Source organism: Lonchura striata, chromosome 1A (genome assembly GCF_050655825.1).
Source record: "Lonchura striata isolate lonStrDom1 chromosome 1A, ASM5065582v1, whole genome shotgun sequence".
Taxonomy (NCBI): domain Eukaryota; kingdom Metazoa; phylum Chordata; class Aves; order Passeriformes; family Estrildidae; genus Lonchura; species Lonchura striata.
Genome location: NC_140741.1, coordinates 60517139 through 60538530, shown reverse-complemented (window position 1 = coordinate 60538530; position 21392 = coordinate 60517139). Strand labels below are relative to the sequence as shown.

General features: G+C 42.3%; 1 protein-coding gene across 5 annotated transcripts in view; it reads left to right on the top strand.

The window, feature by feature from the left end:
* Nucleotides 1–21392, top strand: part of GRIN2B (glutamate ionotropic receptor NMDA type subunit 2B) — a 224454-nt gene that overhangs the window by 177922 nt on the left and 25140 nt on the right. For all 5 annotated transcript variants that reach the window (XM_021552888.4, XM_021552890.3, XM_021552889.4 and 2 more), the window contains 3 exons: nucleotides 1584–1813; nucleotides 17768–17928; nucleotides 20825–21012. In XM_021552888.4, the coding sequence (XP_021408563.1) occupies nucleotides 1584–1813; nucleotides 17768–17928; nucleotides 20825–21012 (579 nt within the window). The remainder of the gene's footprint in view (nucleotides 1–1583; nucleotides 1814–17767; nucleotides 17929–20824; nucleotides 21013–21392) is intronic.

Genomic DNA, 21392 nt, shown 5'->3' with positions numbered 1-21392 from the left:
CTGCAGAGACTGCAATGCTGATTTTGGCTAATGTTACTTTGGCTGCATTTGAACTATGACAGTACACCCCTGTCAATATATCTCAAACACCTGCATTTTCTCTTTATGGACATCAAGACTTTTGAATTGGAATCTCCCATTACAATCTTGGTTTGTGTCTGACAAAGTAATTCTGGAAGCATGTGAGGTGATCAGTGGAGAGAGGAAGGCTTTTAGAGGGGAACTTCTCAAGATTTCCTTCCACCGTACAATTCCCACTGATGTTTTTCAGGCCTTTCACCTGTTTATCTTAGGGCACATTAGTTAGGGAGGGATGTAAAAATACCACTCCAGTGTGTAAAAAGACAAAGACTGCCAAACTATGTTTCTCTTAGGAACTTTATCTCCTTGGAATTTAATGCACCAGTTTTATCAGGTGATGATTCTGCTCCAAACTTGGCGTGCAGTTCCCTGGGTAAAAAATGAGCCACTTGCATTGTTCAGCTGTATTTAGGGTAACACGGTTAGTGTTTCCAGATGATTGATGCTATTTGTTGCTAAGTGGTTTGGAGAGGCATGTCAAAACTTTCTTCCCTTTTGCTATTTGCTGGAGTCAATCTTAACTGTAGGCAGCAACACTAGGACCCAATCAGCCTGCCTGAGGAGATGAAGCATGGGATGCTGATCAGGTTGGCACCATTGCAGAAAGGTCAGATGCTCGAACTGTTCCATTCATCCTTAAGAGGATCTTCTCAGTGTTCAAAGAGTGATCACATCGGCATTCTCCCTCTTAGCTCTTCTTGTGCTCAAGTTGAGGAAATTCTGGGTTAGGTTCCCACTAATGGAACCAGCACGTGCTGAGGGTACAAGATTGCTGGGAGAGAGGTGCCATTTCACATGTTTTCAAATCTAGTGCTTCATTAACACATGTGGCTTCTGGGGTGTGAGTGAGCTTCTACACTGAAAAGTGAATAAGGGGAAAATAGGAGCTTTTAAAACACTGGGTCTGCTCCTGGGCTATCTAGGGCAGACCTGCAGATTTTCTTAAGGTGGAACAAGTATGTGTCACCTTATGTGACACATACTTATGTACCTTAGACACAAAATATGGAGAGAGGAAGCTGTGTTCTTCTCTGGTTTGTGGATCTTCAACAGACTGAATAATGAAACATTCATGCAAAAGTATTTGTAGAGCCCTGATATTTCAGATGGTACTCTTCATCATACCTTTACAAGTACAGTAAAGACAGCCATGTTCTACACATATGTATGCTGGGACCTTGAGGACGTCACTCCAAAATTAAATGTTTGGTCTATTAGATATTTCAATCAAATTTTTAAAAAATGCCCTCATATAAGGTTTCAGTGTAAATCCCTGAGATAGGCAAAATACAGAAACATGAAGGCATTAAAAAAAAAAATCAGGTTGTACTTAGCTGAGACATGGTAGCATAAATTTAGGGGAGTGCAGCTGCAGATGTTGACCTCACAAGTGGGAATGGATTCTGCTCTTAACTCTGAAATCAAGATGTGTATGTGACTGGAAATGCAGACTACTTAATCTCAGATGCTCACTGTGGGATCATGTTTCTCAATCACTCTAGAACCAGGAGGTCCCTCTTTCACCATTGGCAAAGCTATCTGGCTGCTGTGGGGGCTGGTGTTCAACAACTCTGTGCCAGTACAGAATCCCAAGGGTACCACTAGCAAGATCATGGTGTCGGTGTGGGCCTTCTTCGCTGTCATCTTTCTGGCCAGCTACACTGCCAACCTGGCTGCCTTCATGATCCAAGAGGAATATGTGGACCAGGTGTCTGGCTTGAGCGACAAAAAGGTAATGTATCCACTCAAACCCTCAAAGCAGCCTTTTCCACAGAATAGGCTGCTCTACCCTCTCTTCTTTCCTTTCACAAGGAAAGTGGGCAGGTGTTTCCAGAGTCACACCATCATAGCTTTAGACCCTAGTTTAAATAGCACAACTGTTCTTCATTGGTATTCAGTTGCACTTTTACATGTGTTAAGCATTTCAGGAATGAATTATAGACAGAACTGAACTGTGCTTGCTTGCATGATCCCAAACCACACCTTGACTGTCAGCAAAAAACAAATTAATGGAGCTTTGGAGACAATGTGTATAATGGCTGTAACCTGTTTTTTTCAGAATTAAATAATTTGTCTTGGGTAGGAATGCTGGCCATTAGGCTAGTAAATGTGATCTGTTAATTTATTCTGAAAACAAGTTCTGTCCATGGGGGTAAATCACTGTGCCTTTGATGATTTACTATTGCTTGCATTTGAAGTTATACTGTTGTTTTTTCAAGGTGTGTGGAGGCTTACCACAAGAAATCATTTTGTGTTCAGACTGCATTTCAATGACTTGTTTATCTGCACAGCATTTTGTCCATGCAGAGCATTCGATTTTACTGGACTCTGAATGCTTGAGGATTTTGAGAAGATTGCTGATATATGCGGGGTAGCACTGTTTGGCTCGTGAGGGTGTAATGCTTTGTGCACTGCTTTGCTTTTGTTTTGTGGTGAGGCTACTCACAAGGAATTGAGAATTGTGAGGCTCAATTGCCCATGCTGAGCTTGTTACTCAGTCACTGGGGCTGCTTAAGGGGTTGTGCCATTGCAGGGCAGCCAAATAGCATTGGGTTGTACACATTGCTATTGGGGATAGCAGCAAGAGGAGGACTACAAATGTCAGGTGTGGATGATGGTTTGGTTATAGTTACTGACTCTTGTGTCCGTCATGATAGTCTAGAAATAATTTGTGGCTAGGCCTCCTGCGTATATGGTATCCTGTTCAGCAGGCTGGAAATTCTGTGATGGATTAATCATAGAGTTTTTATTACTCATTTTGTTGTTTGGTTTCTGTTTCTTTTTCATGGAATGAAACATGGCAGAGAATAATACAATCCATGCAGAAGTACTTCTGTTATTTGTTTTAATTTTGATCTCAATTTATTTCACACTGTCTCTTCATTTGCAATGTGCTGTGTTGAGGATGGGGTGGAGGGGAAGATGCTTTTCTGTCAGGTGGAGATTGTTACAGAGACTCTTAAGAAGCTGTGAGCTCCTTCGGATTGAAAGATACTGTTCAAAACCAGCCAGCTCTATCAGAGGTAACATTAGTTTGTCATCATTAGGTTTTAAACTGTCTGGGCTAAATGGGATAGTTTATACCTGTGATCTACTGTCTCAGGCTGTGCCTAGGCTCATGGAGAGAACATGCTTTCATTCTCATGTTTTTCAAGATATTCTTCATACCTGCAGAGATATGTGCATGAAATATTATTTGAAAGCAGTGGCTCCTGGAGCTTCACAGAGCCTTTGAATACAAATTTCTGGGCCTGTTTTAGATGATTTCACTGTAGGGCCACCTGTGTATATTGGATTGAGGCCATTTTCTTCTACTTTTCTCTGCCAACGTACCTGTATTTACTTTTGCTATGCTAAAACATATGTCCTTTTTTCCTTCAGGAACAGAAAGGCTATAGTACATAGAGGATTGTGGTATGCCTCAAACGTAGCTGCTAGTGCAAGTACAATATTTGGGTAAGATTGCAATCTACCAGAGCATCTGGAGTCAAATGAAAATTGGCTGGTGAAACTGAAGGCTAACAGCTGCCTTTGGGCAATAAAGGCAGGTGGGACTAACTCCATCCAGAATAAGTGAGTGAATGAGCTTGATCTATCGGACTTATGGATTTTACCTTCTGAATATGCAAAGGGCCCTGTAGGATATGGGAGCAGTCATCCAGACATTTGTCACACTGCTTCAAGATCCCCTGATCTGGGAGGAATTCACTCTTCTGGATCTCATCTTTTCCCTTTTCCAAAAGGAACACTGCTTGCAACTCACTCACTCTCTCAATGCACTGCTTGCCAGGTGAAGGGGACAGCCACATCCAGGGCACATGGAGGTGCACTGTGCTCTACCTCACTTCTCTTGCTTGTTTAAAGCTAGTTCAGACTTTCAAAAGAGGCAGTCACTGTTCAAAGCCAGGTGGGAAAGACTGTTTTCCAAGAGGAAAAACTGTTGCTTCCAATTTCTTTTATCCTAAATGTATGATCTGGTGTCCACAGCAAAAGTCAGGCAGATTGGTCTCCTGGCCTTCTCCATCAGGTGGTAAGGGCACCTGTGTCCACCACAAGGACTCAGGAGATTATGTAATCCAAGCCAATCGGTAAAGTGACAGTAACAAAAGGATACTGTTCCTACTTGCCTAGACTCAGATCTGCTTGCAAATGTCTGTAGTTCAACAGTACCTGGGGAAGGTGTCCCATTGACACTGTAGAGCAGCCAAAATGCCAGATGCACTCAAAAAATCCTTTCCTGTGCCTGGCTGGGGTGCACTTGCCAAGGTCAGACTGGCTACACTCTGCAACAGCAACCCTGAGCGTCTCCTTGGACCCTCTTCCTTAGGTTTTGCCTGGGAAGAATCACTGCAAGAGACACCTACAGCTGCTGGCATGCCACTTCCCCAGAAAAGCAGACTGAAATGCTCCAGATGTCTCAGGATGGTGGATGTCTTGGCTATGCCCCAGCATTTACTTCCTAATGACATGCAAGACAATGACTAATGTCATGTCCCCACTGTGTTTCTGTGGACGCTTGAGCACGTCTGTCTGAGCTGGGCTGGAGTGGATGCCTCTGTCGCAGGGGCCAGGTGGAACTGAGGGTGTCTGGAGAACCCCTGTATGAACATAGGGACCTCTGCCACTCTCTCTCTGTCCCAGGTGATGCTCACCTTACTGAATGCCACTCTTTGAGCACAGTGGGCTCAAAACAGGTGCCAGAGCTGATGCAGGAACCCACCTTACGATGGCTTTTAATTCCCCCATGTTAACCTTGGGAGCTGCTAAATCATACATCCAGCTTTAGCTCTTGACTCTGGGGCGGCCATGGGCAGTTTGAGGGAGGAGAAACCTGCTCCTGCCTGAGAGCAGCACTGGCCTCGTCAGTTCTGCAGGAAAACTCCTGCTGCTGACAGCATCTCCTTTGCAGCTCCCTGTGCTTGTGGCATGCTGAACCATTTCCTTCCTGCGCAGGTGCCAAAGCAGCACCCTCTGCCCCCACTGGTCCACCTTGTGCAGCAGAGGGCCTGGAGGCAGTCCTGGTAGGGACAGTGCCACATTTGCACGTGCTGCTGGGCTGCATCCATCCAGGATCCATGTGGGGGGCTGCTGCTGCCCCAATGCCTGCGAAAGCCCCTGTGGTAAGAGGGCCTGTCGCAGAATATGCAGTCAGCTCCCGGGTCTGGATTTCATCTGAGTGTAATCGGAAGATATAACCCAATTTCCATTAGTGGGAGAGCTTCAGACACATTAGAGAAACAAGCGCCTGCGGTATTTCAGTCTAACGAAGGCAATAAATACAGGAAAGATTATATAAAATGAACTAATGTGTGAAGTAATCTAATAGCTATACGTAATTTCCATTCATATAAAAGTAGTAATAGAATAAAAGCAAATGTGGACAGTCAGCAGGGCATTTAAATAAATTGATTTAGAAGGCAGTAGGTTAATAATAATAAAAAAATAGTATCCTTTCCTATAAATTAGTTGGAAATGCCAAAGAAGTTAATAAAGTATCAAAATAGTAATTTGTAATTGACATGAAAAGGAGAGAAATTGATTTCAGCATGCCTGCAAATTAATACAGATTGCTGAAATTTCACACATATTTGACTTATTTGCTTTTTAAGATGTTAATGCAATGTTGATACAAATGCAGCACGGGTCAGTTATTTTTCCAATAGATATGAGTTTATTTCTTTTTTTGAAAGGTAGGTTTTGAAGTTAAAACTGCCCAGTATTTTTATGAAAAAGAACAAACTTGAGGAGAATATAAGAAGGCAGAAGGAATTTCTGATATTTTCCAAAATAGCTCATTTTAGTATACTTTATACAAAATACTTTGCTATTTCTGACATGTATTTTGACACGTCATTTTCTAAAGGCACTACACATAAAAGTGACCTACATTTAAGGGTGAAAAAAGTGGAAAAAAGATATTTTTTTTTCTGTAACAAAGGAAGGGGACAGACAGAGATAACTGGAAGACAAAACAACATAGGTAGATCTGAGATGAATGGAACATTTCAGGTTGATACAAAACAAAAGCCTCACTGAAAAAAGTACAGAAAGAAATGGATCTGCTCTTTTCTGGCAGTAATAGATGCTTGACTGTGAAACTGAAAGATGAATTATTTCCCACATTGTACTTTGCAGCACATTAAATCAGAATTATACAAGGATCCCATATATGCAGAAGACTTAAGTGTGTGTTTAACTTTGTGCTCATGAGCGGTGACATAGAGTCAACGGGCTATTTTTTACATGATTGCAGTTAAATGCTTCCCTGATCTTGCAGCTTTTGTACAAAAAATACCTGCTCTGGAGAAGTCCAGAGAAAATGCAGAGCAGATACCTTCAGCTAGACATTTTTCAAGTGGACTAAAAGTGAGATTCAGTCTTGTGCCTTGTGAGCTCTACAAGGAGAAGATTGTCTAACTAGATGGCTTGGAGGCAGTACAAATCTTCCCTGGGATTAAATAGTGTTAACTGACATTTGTGGTACTTCCATACATTTCAGCAGAATACAAAGAAAGTTTTATGTGGCAGTGTCCAAAGGCAGAAAGTACACCATCTTTCAACAGCAGTATGACTTTTATTGTCAGGACACCTTTGTGGAGATATGAGTTAGGCAGACAGAAGAAGGACCATACCACTTCCAATCCTGTCCTCCTGTGATAAATCATAACCTCTTCCAGAATGTGTAAATCTGATGCACCTTACTTGACACTAAAAACGTCCCCAAAATAAAGAGGTTCTTGAATCTCCAAACCTTATGTCATGGGGGTAGAGTTGATTTTCTTTCCACAGTGCTTTCCTAGGGGTACATTTCCCTGTACACCTCACAGTTGAACTGTGCCTTTTGCTTAAATATGACCTTTATCAAAAATAGTGGTATCAACTAGCACTTAATAAAAGAAAAACTGCCTCATAGTGAAGTGTAAAAAACTCAGAGCTCTGATAGTCTGAAATATTATGGCTTAAAATTTGATTATTTCGCTATATATCCTTGTAAATCATCAGGTGCTATAGTATTAAGTATTTTAAAATATTACAAGTGTAGCTATATATTATGTGTAAATGCACATAATGCATGTGTGCTATGTGTAATTACATATTATGCTAAAATTTTCATATTAATAAATAGCTATTAAATAACTACAGCATGTCATATGTTAGTAATAGATTTTTCTGATTTGTGACTTACATTTATTGTATACATAAATATAATCATAGAAAAACTTTGCAGTTGCAGATGGGTGTGTTTATCTTAGATTTAGACATTCTGCAGACTTTGTATTGGGATAATTTTTATGTTTTCTGAGATCTTTGGAACAAACCTCTGTGCCTGTGTGCTAAAATGTGATTCAGTAGTTTTTAAGACTATAAATGTTTAAAGTTTAAAGGTCTTCAAACATGTTTTGTTTTCCCCCTGCTTCAGTCCTAGTTTCTTTGTCATTCTCCTTCTTTTTCTTCAGTTCAGCACTGTACAGTGCGGAGCAGCAAGGAGGCTGCAGTGTGCTTTAGCCTTCACTTTTCTCTCAGGATTCTCTCTTTTTCTGTTCATCTGTAGGGACTTCTCTGGTATCAAAAAAGACTGGGGGTTGAAGGGATCAAGAGCAGTCCTGCCAGCAATGGCACTCACAGCACAGAAAGCCAGTTGTACCCTGTAACCCAATTTGGGTTGCATCCGAAGGAGTGTGGGCAGCAGGATGAAGGAGGGGATTCTGCCCCTTTGCTCTGCTCTGGTGAGACCCCACTTGCAGTGCTGCATCCAGCTCTGAGGTCCTCTGCACAAAAAAGGATAGACCTGTTACAGCAGTTCCAGAGGAGGCCACCAAAATGATTAAAGGGACAGAGCACCTCTCCTTACAAGGAAAAGCTGAGAGAACTGGAAATGTTCAGCCTGGAAAAGGGAAGGCCTTAAGGTGACCTAATTGTGGCCTTCCAGTACCCGAAGGGAAACCTACAAGAAAGATGGAGAGAAGCTTTTTTAACAAGAGCATGTAATGGCAGGATGAGGGGTAAGGGCTTGAAATAGAATAGGTTTAAATTAAGTATTAGGAAAAAATTATTTGCTGTGATGGTGGTGATGCACTGGAAGCAGTGCCCAGAGAAGTTGTGGATGCCTCATCCCTGGAACTGTTCAAGCCAGGTTGGATGGGGCTCTGAGCAACTCGTATTGTGAAAGTTGTTCCTGCCCATGGCATGAGGATTGGGGTTAGATGATTTTTAAAGTCCTTTCCACCCTGTTCTATTATTTAATGACAGTAAAAACACGTAATGGGACTATTCAGGATTTTTGACAAATAAAATGCAGTTTAGTTGGGAACTTAAGCAGGTAAGATGCAAGGGCGAGGATACTCAGACTGTCGGCTTAATTCATCCTTGCTGGAAAAGAAGAAATGCAAACCCCTGGGCTCTGCTGGAGGTACAAATGAGAGTTACTAGATGAGGGACTTTGATGATGGCACCATGGTGTAGTCCTTAGCTTGCAGCTTCTGCATTCCTCCTCCACTGCACCCTGACCTTTCCCAGGCCTTGGCCACCACTGACTCTTTCTTTTCATCTTCCTTTTCACCAGCTCTTGGAGCTATCCCCCTTTGGAGGTAGTGGTTAAATTTGGTTGCTTCTGTGCTAATTGCTTGGCAGTCTGGAAAAAGCTGTCTTTGGAGGGTTACGTAATGGGGAGAGGGAGAGAGGGAAGCAAAAGATTGTCCTGCTTCTCACATCCGTATAAGCCCGGGGAGAGGAAAATAATGAATATTTTTATTTATTATTTATATGGTGCCATAAATGTACTTGGCACTTTGCAGTCAAATAAAAGACAATGGCCCTGCCACCAAAATTTGGCAGCCTGAGAGATGAGAGCTGGCTCCTTCAGCTGAATGATCAGGGCTGAATTAGTGGTGGGGAAGGGATGCAAGTATGAGATCTACAGGATTTAAAAAAAAAAAGTATGCAACAGCTGTACCCCTGCACTTTCATTCCTGATGCCTAGTGACTATGACATTTGGAGTTATATGCACATACATATACTTGATAAATATTTGGCAGGTTTTGCCTTTCCAGGCATTTTTACTTCACTGCATGGAAAGAAGCCCTGCTTCTCCCAGGTCTTTGTCTACTCAAGGTCAAACGTCCCCTAAATCTCAGTGGCCCAGTAGACTTGTTTCCTTCAGGTGTAGCTCAGTGCTACACACATGGGAGTGCCAGTCACATGGGAATGATATGGCTTTCATTTCTCTGTCTTTCACTTGCAGGTAGGAGGCGGCTTTCATCAGAAGGTTAAAGGAAGGCATTATCTCCCAGCTCTGGGAAGGTGCTGCCCTGTCTGAAGTGTCCTGCTTTTTTTGCTTTGCCTTTTTGCCCTAGAGATGTGCTTAAGAAATTGCACTAATGTGTTTACTAAGCTTTTAAAATTGCTTGGATGAAAATTATGGGCCCTGTGAAGTCTTTTAGAGGTTTGCCAGGCTTGTGCAGGGTTTCACTGTGCTGCCCAGTGGATAGTGCCCACATAATAGTAGGTTGGCTACTGTTAGTATTCAGAAGACAGGAGGATCTGACCTTCCTTTGTTAGTGAAAATGTTAGTGAAAAATGGAATTGCTTCCCCACCAAACTACATCCTCTGAATTTCTCAGAGTGTTTCATAATTTGCTAACCAGCCATCTCATGTGCAAACAAAGCAGATTTTAAATTCTTCTGTACTTAGCTGTCACCTCTCCTGTCAAGGTCTTTTTAATCAGTTAATTTTGTCCCTCTGAATGAACATCTACACTCCTAATGATATTAACATGAGTGGAGTAAGTGGCATCTTTCTGCCTCATGAATTTCTCCTTTGTGTTTGCCTGGAATTATACAGTAGATACCCTTTGACCCACTGTGTTTAGCTTCCAAGGAACCTGACTTTCAAGAATTAAATACATGTGATGATTTGATGCTGGATAAACAGAAGATCTCCATCCTTTACATGCACACAACCAAAAGTTAAGTGTGCCATAGCTATGATTTCATAGCACCTTTCATTGCAACAGATATGACTGTGGTGTTCTGACATCATACATACTAACACTTGAGCTGTGCAAGCAGCTTTTGGCTCTGACTGGTGAAGCTCAGTCATTCCACTACAGATTTCTGGTCAAGCTTGAGGGACTCCTAACAGTGACTTGAAACCTATATACTGCCAAATGTGTCCTGAGGAATATTTAAGGCTTTAATATTACCTGTTGGGTGGAGAAACTGCACAAAGCCTGTGTAATGTTCACACACTTGCCCCACCCAGAAGATTCCTGGTGTGCTGGTGTGGGTGGGCTCTGTCTGTATATAATGTGGGATCCTGCAGTGGCCCCTCAGTCCTGGTGTATCTGCAGTGCATGGGTCAGCATAAAGGCAGTGTGGTGGCAGCAGGCACAAGTAGGTGTGTCCATGGAGGACGTGGGTTCCCCGACGTAGCATCTGTTTGGGGTGACGCTGCACTGCCCAAGGTGCAGAAGTGGCACAGAGCAGGTCTGTACATAGCAATCCAGCTTGCAAAGAGGCTGCACAATCCTACTGTGTGCACTGCTCTGGCAATAACCGCATGCGATGGAGTCTTCTTTCACCAATTGGATCTCTGTTTTCATCTCAAATATTTTGCAAGGATAACTATTTTTAAAGTTTCTATATTTGAACTCTTTTCTTTTGCTTTCACCTGCCCCCCTCACCTCTGCATTGTTACCAGGTGCTCTGTTCCCTTTCCTGACCCACATGTGTCCATATTTCCCCAACAGACATTCACAGATATTTTTCTGTTTTGTTTGTGGGTCTGACCCATACTACATCTTCCTTTAAAAGGGACTTTAATAGAATTCTTTGCCAACTTCACTGCAGTCAGCTGCACTAACTGATAACTCCTTTCTTGGACTTTAGAGCAATTCATGGGTGAAAGCGCTATGCAAAGCAAGACAGAGAATTTGAAACATCACTGCGTACTGAATAATAAGATAAACCACAAAGTCAAAGTCTGAGGGAGGACAGGGTAATTTTATGCCCTTCCAAAAGCGACATATTTGATTTGGCGCTGTTGGGTCCCCTTTTTTTTTAGCTTCCTTTTTTTGTTTATAAATCAAGACATGTGTTTTTTGACTAGTGAAGATAAGAAACTGGGGTTTCAGGAAGAGTTGATGGGGCACCTCGATTCAGAGCTGTGAGGAGTCCCAGCCACTGCTGAGGAGGCAGAGAATGTTATTGTGATGGAATGCAGGAGAGAAATAAAAAGAGCTAGGGTAAAAGGATGATCTGAAAACTCATAGTCATTTGGAAATGGCTAAGAGTTCCACCTTGGAAATAAAAAAATATCTGTAACATCAAAACTACATGACTATACAGAGGGGAGAGGAATGCTTTAGGAATGAATCTTGAGAAGTATCTGTACAAGAAAGTCATTAATAATAGAGAATGAGTAGCACAGTCACTTTAGTCTGCTCTCCTCACACACTTGTACCAGTGCTAAGATTTAGGTCTGCAGTATGATTTTCTGCCTATACTGTTGGGCTGGCACAGCTGGCACACTCCTAGCTGGGATGCAATTTTGTCAATTTTAAAGGGCTACAACACCAAGACACCAACAGTTGCAAGTTCCATACTTGAAATCTGTAGAGCACCTCCTCTACCAGGACAGGTGACAGGGGCATGGGTTTGTGGATGTGTCTATGTGCACAATCCAAGCTGCAGAAAGAAAAGAAAACAGTAAAAGCCCTGCAGATGGTGCTGGCAGTGTTGATTGACATTCCAGAAACAAAATGATTACTACCTGAATGCAGATCAGGACAGAGTTGCAGCTTTGAAGAACTTGCAAGCTGAAAGTGAGGGATTGACAAAACATGATATAACACAGAGAGGCCCTGAGAAGAGTAATAATGAGCATGAACACTGAGTACATTGCTTGTGTTGCCTTACTGCAAGCTTTTTTACTGTAAAATTCTCTCAGCGTCTTTGGGTCTTGATCAGATTGTTCTTGATATGATGGAGAGCATGTTCACTAACCAAGGGTAAGTCAAGGAAAGACCTACAGGATACAGGCAAAGGACAACAGCAAGAATGGTTGCAGGTCCATATGATACAGCTTGCAAAGAAAGACTAAAGAAACTGGGCTTCTTTAGCTGCAGTCAAAGAACATGGTGAAGCAGCCACACAATTGTCTTCAAAAATATAAAATGCACCTTCAGAGGAGAAGAAACTATGTGGATTTCCCTGCCCATGGACGAGATAACAGAAAATATTGCAGTTGTATTTGCAGCTGGATGGCTTTAGTTCAGATACTTGGAAGAACTTTCCAGTAGTGTAGTAAAGCTCTGGTGGGCATTGTCCAGGGCATGGAAGAGTCTCCAGCACAAGCTGTCTTCCACAGTGGGCTGGATTAAGAGCTGTCAGGAATGGAGATGAACAGGAGAGACTCACCAGAGAGATACAGGTGGAAGAGATATCTCTCAGGGTCAAATCCAAGTTTGTGATTCTGTGTCATTGTTTGTGGTGCAGCTTGGGGACAAAAATGATATATTTTGGCAAAAAGGACAAAAAAAAGCTTTTTCTCTTTAAGAGTTGTCCATTAGTTGTGAAGGAATTAATTTTCAGCTGAAACAGAGGACATAGAAGGCATCTATAGCAAGACATGCTGCTTGGATATGTGTACCCTATCAGGACTTAAGTACAGGCATAGAGCTACCTCAGAGTTAGACCTGAAAACCATTGACCCAGTCTTCAATTTTTAAGGTTCTGAAGGAAGCTCTTGTGCAAACAGCCTGGTTGGATTTTCAGGCAATGAAGAAAGGGTCAAGCTGACTGCAGTGACATACAGCTGAACCAGAACAAGAGGAGACAATTGAGGATGTTTGGGCAATGCAAAGAGGTTATATATTAGGAGTGTGGTGGGCATTTCAGGCTTGTTGCTACCCATAGTGGTTGGCTCCCTCTACTTTTGGTGAGAGATGTCCTGAGGGCTGAATGGCCCAGTGGCTAGATTAATTTGGGCTGCTGTAGATGTCTAAAGCTATTTTAGGTGTCCAAACTGCCCTCAGGTGGCAGGCAGATTTGACACAGGGACTATGACAGACCAGTTCCCAGGGTGAAATTCCCTAGGCATCTCACCTTGGCGCCTACTTTTAAGGTAAATGAAGTGAACTCAAAGTATCTAATGAGGGCTTAAGCTCTTTTGGACTTGAAGCTAACAGAGGAGCTGAATTTTTGACTCTCAGTTTGATTTGTCAGAGCTGTGGGTCTTCCTTTGGTAGAGAACTTAAACTGGTCATCTGGGCCTTACAAAGTGTAAGGAGCCCTCCCAGAGAATCTGTATAAGCACTACACCCACACACCCAGCCTTGCACCAAGTTCTACCAGCTCATTATGTTATTCAGCAGTGGATTGATTTGGGGTTTTTTGCAGCAGTGTAAAAGTAGATCGGCTGTTAAAAAGGAGACTTTTTGTTGCAAGAGCTTGCTGAGTTTGGGAAACTGCTTTCAATGCTATTGGCAAACACTTTACAGTGTAAACAGGGCCCACATGAAGCAGATAAATAAGTGCAGATGTGCTTTTCTGTAGGATCCATTCGGTGATAGACAATATATTGGGAAAAAAAAAATCTCATCAAATTAATTGTGGCCAATTAGACATAACCCCTTCCCCTCATCTCTAAATCCCCTCCAATTGCTGCTGCATGAATGGGAAGAGCTCCTATCACCTGTTTCATTATGCAGATTGATATCCGAACATCTGAGAACAATGCTGGTTTCTGCGCGGCATGGCTCCAAATTGCTAATGAAACAGCTCTGCCAGCGAGTCACTTACACCCGCTTTCACTGCCGCTCTCCACAGCTCTCGTGGAGAGATGTGGAGGGGAGTGGCAAAGGAGCTCTCCCCCCTGAATGTGCTAACAGCTTCCAGCCTGTGTGTTTATTGCTCTCCAGAGGAGGAAGATTTCTGCTCTCTGACTCGGGGAGGTTACTTTTGCAAAGCCGAGGTCTGCTTTGCACTTAATGCGCCTTGATTTCAGTTTGTGGAGTGAGGAGCTGAACAGGCAGGCAGCCATTGGGCTCTGAACATAGATGTCTCATGTCCCAGAGCTACTGCAGCCCTTCAGGCATCCTCAGTGCCTGCTTTCCACCCCCATCTCTAGCATCCACCTTCACAATTGATGGGAAGCATGCGTGACTTCTTTCATGGGTGAGAGGATGCACACATCACCTTGGGTACATAATAGGGGAACATCTCACAACAGAGGTTCCATGGTGAATGAGTGGGAGGATGCAAGTGGGATATATCTCTGTCTGGGGCTCTTGGGGAACAGGACTGCAGCTGAGTTCTGCTGGTTCCCTCAGAGGCAATCACCCTTTGAGGAGGGTAGAGCTGGGCAGCAGGACGGGTCTCTTGCTACAGGCAAGTATAATGTGGGGCTCCTACAAGTATGGACCCTGTACAGCTGGGTTTTCTCAGAAACTGATATAGTTGCTTATCTTCCCTTCCCCTATTACCACGCAATTTTTTTGCCGGAACCTCACAGGACTCCTATTCACAGATGCCTGGAGTGGAGTTGTTGTGACTTAAAGCTCTGACAAGAGAAATTTTTGCACAATATAATGGGACAGATCTCTAATTAATCTACATTCTGACCCTTTCTGTCCATATCTGTGGTAAATTCCTTTGTCTGTGTTCACTGCAGCATTGAGATTACCTCTGCACAGGCTTCTTCCATGTAATGGCCCCTGCACTGTGCATCAGCTCCTCCCTCATGTCTCAGACTCCCTATAGACCCATCTGCCAAAGAGCCCCGCTTCCCTAGGCCTGATATTCATGATCCAGGCTCATGGTCCCAGCCCCTGGGAGAAATCAAACAAGTGGCTTTCCTTTCTCAACTGTGTGACAACCTGTCAATTAGGTTTCGCTTTACAGATTATGTCCAGGTCTTCCACACATTCCTCTACCGTGTTGGCAGAAGAGGACACACTCCTTCCCCATCTGTCCCATGAACTTTCTGGGAAGGCTCACATGTCTTCTTGTTCCCTTAGGATGAGTTGTGTGGGACAGAAATTAATTTAGAATGATGCAATATTTTTTTATTCTGGAGAGCTCATTTGAGATCCCTTCATTCCAGGACTGGGCTGTGCCCACTTACTGCCAAGAAACACACATGGGGATTTTTGAACTTCTCTCTTATCAGAAAGCTGCATACATGTACTGCTATTGCTTCTCAAATATGGAGAAGAAGCTGATTATCTCTGGCTGCATCAACTGTGGAGTCAGCTGGACATTGGTTACTTTCAGCTTTGTAAATATTAAGCTAGGTTAGCTGGGAATCTGTGTTCCTCTTGGCACTCAAGTCTGGTGTGGGCCCCATATGGATCCTTTCATATAATTTCCTGTCTTGCTGTTCACCAAGCTATTGCTGTAGTGTGTGTGCATATTGGTGTGTGGAGAGTAATTTGCATTTGAAGATCTGTTCTGACTAAGGAATCAGCAGGAGATAAGGACTGGTGAGGGAATGAGTAGTATGTGAATTTGCAGAAGTCATCAACCTGACTTCTTTCTCTAGAAATGTGTTTTTCCTGTTGCCAGAAGCAGTAATTTCTTACAAGAGAAATGTTTTCATTCATTTATTGATTACCCAGGAGATTAAAAATTAAATTTGGAGCCTTTCACCTGTGGCTGCTATTATGGGCTCTGGAACAGCGAGGGGACAAAAAATAGTTCAGAGTTGGGATTATTTCTCTTATCACAGAGAAATGCCTGATTTTGTAATCCTTCTTACTCCAGTCTGTAGGCACCATGATGGAAGCAGACAAAAGTAGAGATTGTGTCACTGGGAATGGAGGGTGGAAATATAAAATGGACATGCCAAAACTCAGTCACACAAATGTTGGTCAGGCCTGCCTGATGCTTCTCCTGTTGACTGTACTCCGTCGGAAGGTTCTGTGGGAATGGGAATATCCTGTATTCCTTTAAGGTGGAGTTCTGCAGCCTCTGGGAGAGCAAGTTGCTCACACTGCAATCTCCTGGTTTAGCATGTCAGGGGAGAGACTGTGTTTCTTTGTGTCTGGCATGGCAGTGCCCTCCTTGTGATGGGTCCCCTAGGCTGCTGCTTTAATCAACTTAGTAAAAAAGAATAATTTTAGCATGCTGCGGTGATTTTTCTCCCATCAAAGTTTGCTTTCATTACAGTCTTTGATAGCTGTGAGTTTGTCTTCCTCCCTAGAGGGTGTGACAAAGTTCTAAGAGACACTTTACAGTCTATTTTATGCTATGTGAAACTTCTGTTTTGTTGGTGATGCACTAACCTGAGTTCAGAAAAACAGCCCTGATGTTTTTTATTGGCTTAAAGCAGTAGGATAGATGTTCTCTCTCACACTTTCATAGGCACATACAAGTTAGCCCATCTTGCCATCCAAACTGGAGAGATGAGCTGGCTGATACACAGAAACAGGTGAACAGTGTTCACCTGTCCACAGACCCAGCTTCTAGCTGTCGTCATGGCTGAGTTGTGAGTGAGATACACTGCTTTAGGGGCTCTGGCCTCCTCAGTTGAGCTGACCAAGTTCCAAAATGGCTTTAAGTAGAGCTCAAGAACAAGGCTCATCTGCATATGTTTTAAGCTAGAACTCTCTGTAGATTGCTGCCCTGTAGAAGGTGGCAGTGCATGACTGCACATATTCAGGTACCAGGTGCACTCCTGCTGTTAAATGGTTTTGGTCTGACCATTAGCCTGTTGTCAGTGTGCTTCTCAGGTTCACAGAAATACACAGTCACAGCTGGGAGTCAAGAAATGACACCAGGCAAGCTACTGCCTGATATATCCAGAGAGGAGGAGGCTTTCTTCCATTTAACCTTTGCATCTTTTTCTTTACTGCTTATTCAGTTCCTGGTTTATAGTTCTGTGCTCCTTCTCATCTGCTGGTTCTAGGGGTTTTAAGCAATCTTGATAATTGACAGTCTAAATTTTTCTCCTTATAAAATCCCAGAGAGCATTGATTATGACTTGAGTTAAGGAAGTGGCATATAAAATCTCACAGGCTTGCAGCCGTGGGGGAATGATATGATGAATGTATTTCTTGTGAGCAGCAAAAGCTTTGGAGTGTTCTGCCAGCTCTGTTCTGGGCATCCAATGGAACTAGTAACTTTCAGCCACTACCAGCATTTTATTTGGGACATTTGCCCAAAACTTTGAAAGCTACTAATTTGTTTGGTGAAGTGGGTGTGAGGTGTGCTGAGAGGCATCTCTTCTCATTAACTACTTTTCTATATCTGTCAGGAGCAGGAAGTGTAAAGTCATCCACAGAGCTGAAAAAGATACGTCTTGGGAACTAAATGACGGTTTGTGGGTAAAAAGCACATCACATAGACTTTATCAGAAACCATTTCTTGACTGTGTTCCAGCACCCCTGTTACATTTTCCCTTTCCTTTTTCCTTTTGATCAAACCCCCTGTTTAATCTCTGATCACTGACTATTTCATGCATTTAATCCAGAGAAGAGAAAAAGAACAGATTGCTCAGATTTACTTCTTGTTTCTTAGGCATTAATAGGAGATATTAATGTTCGAAAACAATAAAATATATATTCTCAATTATGTTTTCTACATGATAGTAAAATAAAATCAGATCAACCTTCTGACATTCTCCCAACCAGATGACTGCTTCAGTCTGAAAGACTGTGAGAAATATTCCTTTTTCTGTCTCTTCAGTTCCAGAAACCAAATGACTTCTCACCCCCTTTCCGCTTCGGGACAGTTCCCAACGGCAGCACGGAAAGGAACATCCGCAACAACTACCCTGAAATGCACAGCTACATGGTGAAGTTCAATCAGAGGGGGGTGGACGATGCACTGTTCTCGCTGAAGACTGGGTGAGGCTTTCTTACATGCTTACTTACCACAGAAACCTGCCTTTTTTGCATGCTTCTCTGGAAAATTTACTTCTTAGGGTTTGAAAAATGAGCCTCTATTATCATTCCATGGTTAAAAGTATAGCCAGACAACACATAGCACAGTAGCACAGGACTCTGTGGTTCTTTTTGCCAGGTTTTTCTATTGACATCTGTATAAAAGTTTCTGGTTTTGCTCTGTTTATAAGAATTTAAAAACAAAAAGAGGATCTACTGTATCCCTGTGTACATAATCTATGTGTGTATTGGTCCTGAAAACCTTGCTTCATCAAGATGTTTCATGCCGATGGGTTTTTATGCATTCAGAAGGAAAGCTCACAGGTCTCTGTGGACAAAGTTTTTTTCAGAGCATTTATATTGTCATCTGGAAATTCCTTTGTTTTCCCTCCTTCTGTGTATAAAAGATTATGTTAATCAGGAAGCTGTCAGACTAATCCCACCCCAGTGTATCACCAGCTAATACAATATAATGGAAGGTAGGTTTGAAGCAAATAGTTTGGAAGTAGCCTACTCTCTGGAATATTTTAGTATCAAGGGCTAAACAAAACATTGTTTGAATAATATGGAAATATAAAAAAATGTAAGTGTTTCCTTGGGTAATTTTGGAGACATGGGAAAAATCGTTAGCAAAAAGCATGCTTGAATAGCTCTTCCTATTTTAATAATAGTGAATCTGGAAAGGACCTAACTCAAAATGACATTTTGCAAGCCTTTGTCCTTTGTAATTAAAGACCTGCTCTCAGAACTGACCATTTTGGTTGTCAGAACCCAGCCACAGTGAACAAAAAATATTTTTGCTTACACTCATGTTGCACTCTTATGAAAAAAGTTCATTTCAAAGCACAAAGTAAGATGTTTAGCCAATTTAATTATTAGATTGACTGAATATTCCTAAACCTCTTTGCCAGGTTCAGAGGCCTGCAGCCCATTAAAAATGGCTGCGCCATAGTTGGATATTATCCTGAGAAGGTACATTTGCCAGGATAGTCATCATTCAGGAAATAAATATGCACTGTCCTGGAAATATATGGATATATGGATGAAATTGAGCCCATCACTTGTGATAGATGTCATCCTGGCTTCATATTCACCCTTGGACAGACTTCCTCACAGATAAGGACTTGAACTGAGATAATCACCATACTGTAAAGATATGTGCAGGAGGTGTATTGTAAACATACTATGTGAGAGAGAATGTGCAACTGGAAGATCTTAGGTCATTTATCAGAAAATGTTTCATTTCAGATCTAGTGGGAGGATTTACTCATCAGCTGTCTTTGGGTTTGTGGAAGATGCAGCCTCGTGAGACTGCCCCCCACATCCAAATCAATTTGTTGCAGTATGAAAAGGCTCTCATCAGGCCATTGTGCTCTATACACAGTCCATAATGGAGATTTCTCTGTGTTGAAACAGAATTTTTATTGTAATTTTCAGCTGAAAATTCTTTAACAAAGACCAATTCAGCAGGGTAAAGCTGTTCTCGTGGCCAAGTTGACATTGGTAAAGATCTAGTAGTACTTTTCACAGTAACTGAGGGGCTAAACATAATGTCCCGACTGTATTTGATTTGAAAAAAAAAATATTTTTTCTCAGCTAAGTCATGCCAGCATTTAAATTGAAGAAAATATCTTCCTTACTTCAATCCCTACTTTGCTATCTAATATTGGTATATTTTATAAGACATTTTAGATTCTTTCAAGATGAAAGGCAGTACAGAAATATAAGCTATTCTTAAGGATATAGATCCCCTTGACTTCCTCTTCATTCATCTTTATCTAGCAGTATATGTGTATTCCAAATTTCCTCTAAGATCAGAAATGACGATTAGCAGATAGAAAAAAATAAACTATCCTCATTTATAACCCAGATTTACCTGTAAGACAGCTGTAGGTTTAGGGTTTTTTTAACTATGGTGAAGGTGAAGATGATGCCTGAAGGATGGGATACCATCCAGAGGGACCTAGACAGGCTCAAGAAGAGAGCACATGGGGATTTAATGGGATTTAACAAGACCCAGTGCAAGGTGCTATACCTGGGTTGGGGCAACCTCCAGTATCAGCACCAGCTGGGGGATGAAGGGATCAAGGTCAGCCTTGCCAAGAAGGACTTGGGAGTGCAGGTGGACAAGAGGCTGGACATGACCCAGCAATGGCACTCACAGCACAGAAAGCCAATTGTATCCTGGATTGCATCCAAAGAAGCGTGGGCAGCAGGATGAAGAGGGGAATTCTGCCCCTTTGCTCTGCTCTGGTGAGACTCCACTTGCAGTGCTGCATTGACATGGACCTGTTGCAGCAATTCCAGAGGAAGCTACCAAAATGATTAAAGGGACAGAGCACCTCTCCTTACAAGGAAAGGCTGAGAAAATTTGGATTGTTCAGAAGAGAAGGCTTTAGGGTGACCTAATTGTGACCTTCCTGACGGGAACCTACAAGAAGGCTGGAGAGAAACTTTTTGTTAATGCATAGTGACAGGACAAGGGGCAATGGTTTCAATCTGAAAGATTAGATAGATTAGGTATTAGGAAAAAAATCTTTTGCATGGTGGTGGTGAGGCACTTTACTGTGGGGTGATGAAGTTGTGGATGCCCCATCCGTAGGAGTGTTTGAGGCCAGGCTGGATAGGGCTCTGAGCAACCTTGTCTAGTGGAAGGTGTTCCTGCCCATGTCATGGGGGTTGGTACTAGATTGTCTTTAAAATCCTTTCCAAGCCAAACCTTTTTATGATTATACATGACATATTGCAGTACATCTTAAAGAGGTTAATTTCTTCCTTAGCTGCCTTAAAAACACCTTTTGATTTTATACAGATGTTATGTTTTCTGTACTATACCCTCTTATTTCTTGCCTCTGTGCAGGAAGTTGGATGCTTTCATTTATGATGCAGCAGTGCTAAACTACATGGCTGGCAGAGATGAAGGCTGCAAGCTGGTGACGATTGGGAGTGGGAAAGTGTTTGCCTCCACTGGCTATGGCATTGCCATCCAAAAGGACTCAGGCTGGAAGCGCCAGGTTGATCTTGCAATTCTACAGCTTTTTGGAGATGGTAAGTGACAAGAAAAAGAAGTGCTGGAATTTTCCTAAGAAATACCGAGTTTTGCGTGTAAGAAATGGAAGTTTCTAGCTCTGGTGCTTCAGATGTGAGTTGAGAACATGGAATTATTATTGGGGTTTCTTTAGAGGCAACACACCAAAAATGCGAGAATGTAACTTCTTTCATGTTATTGATGCAGGGTAGCAGTATAATCAAAAGCAGTGCCAAAAGCATTAAAGTTTTTGTAGAACAAGCTCAGATATGTGTTTGAAAAATATCTTATGTGAAAAATATATTGTAAAAACAAGATTTCTGGTGTGAATTTTTCACTAGCTTTGAGGTTTTGCCATGACCAAACCCACTAATTATACCAGACTGTGGTTATTCCATAC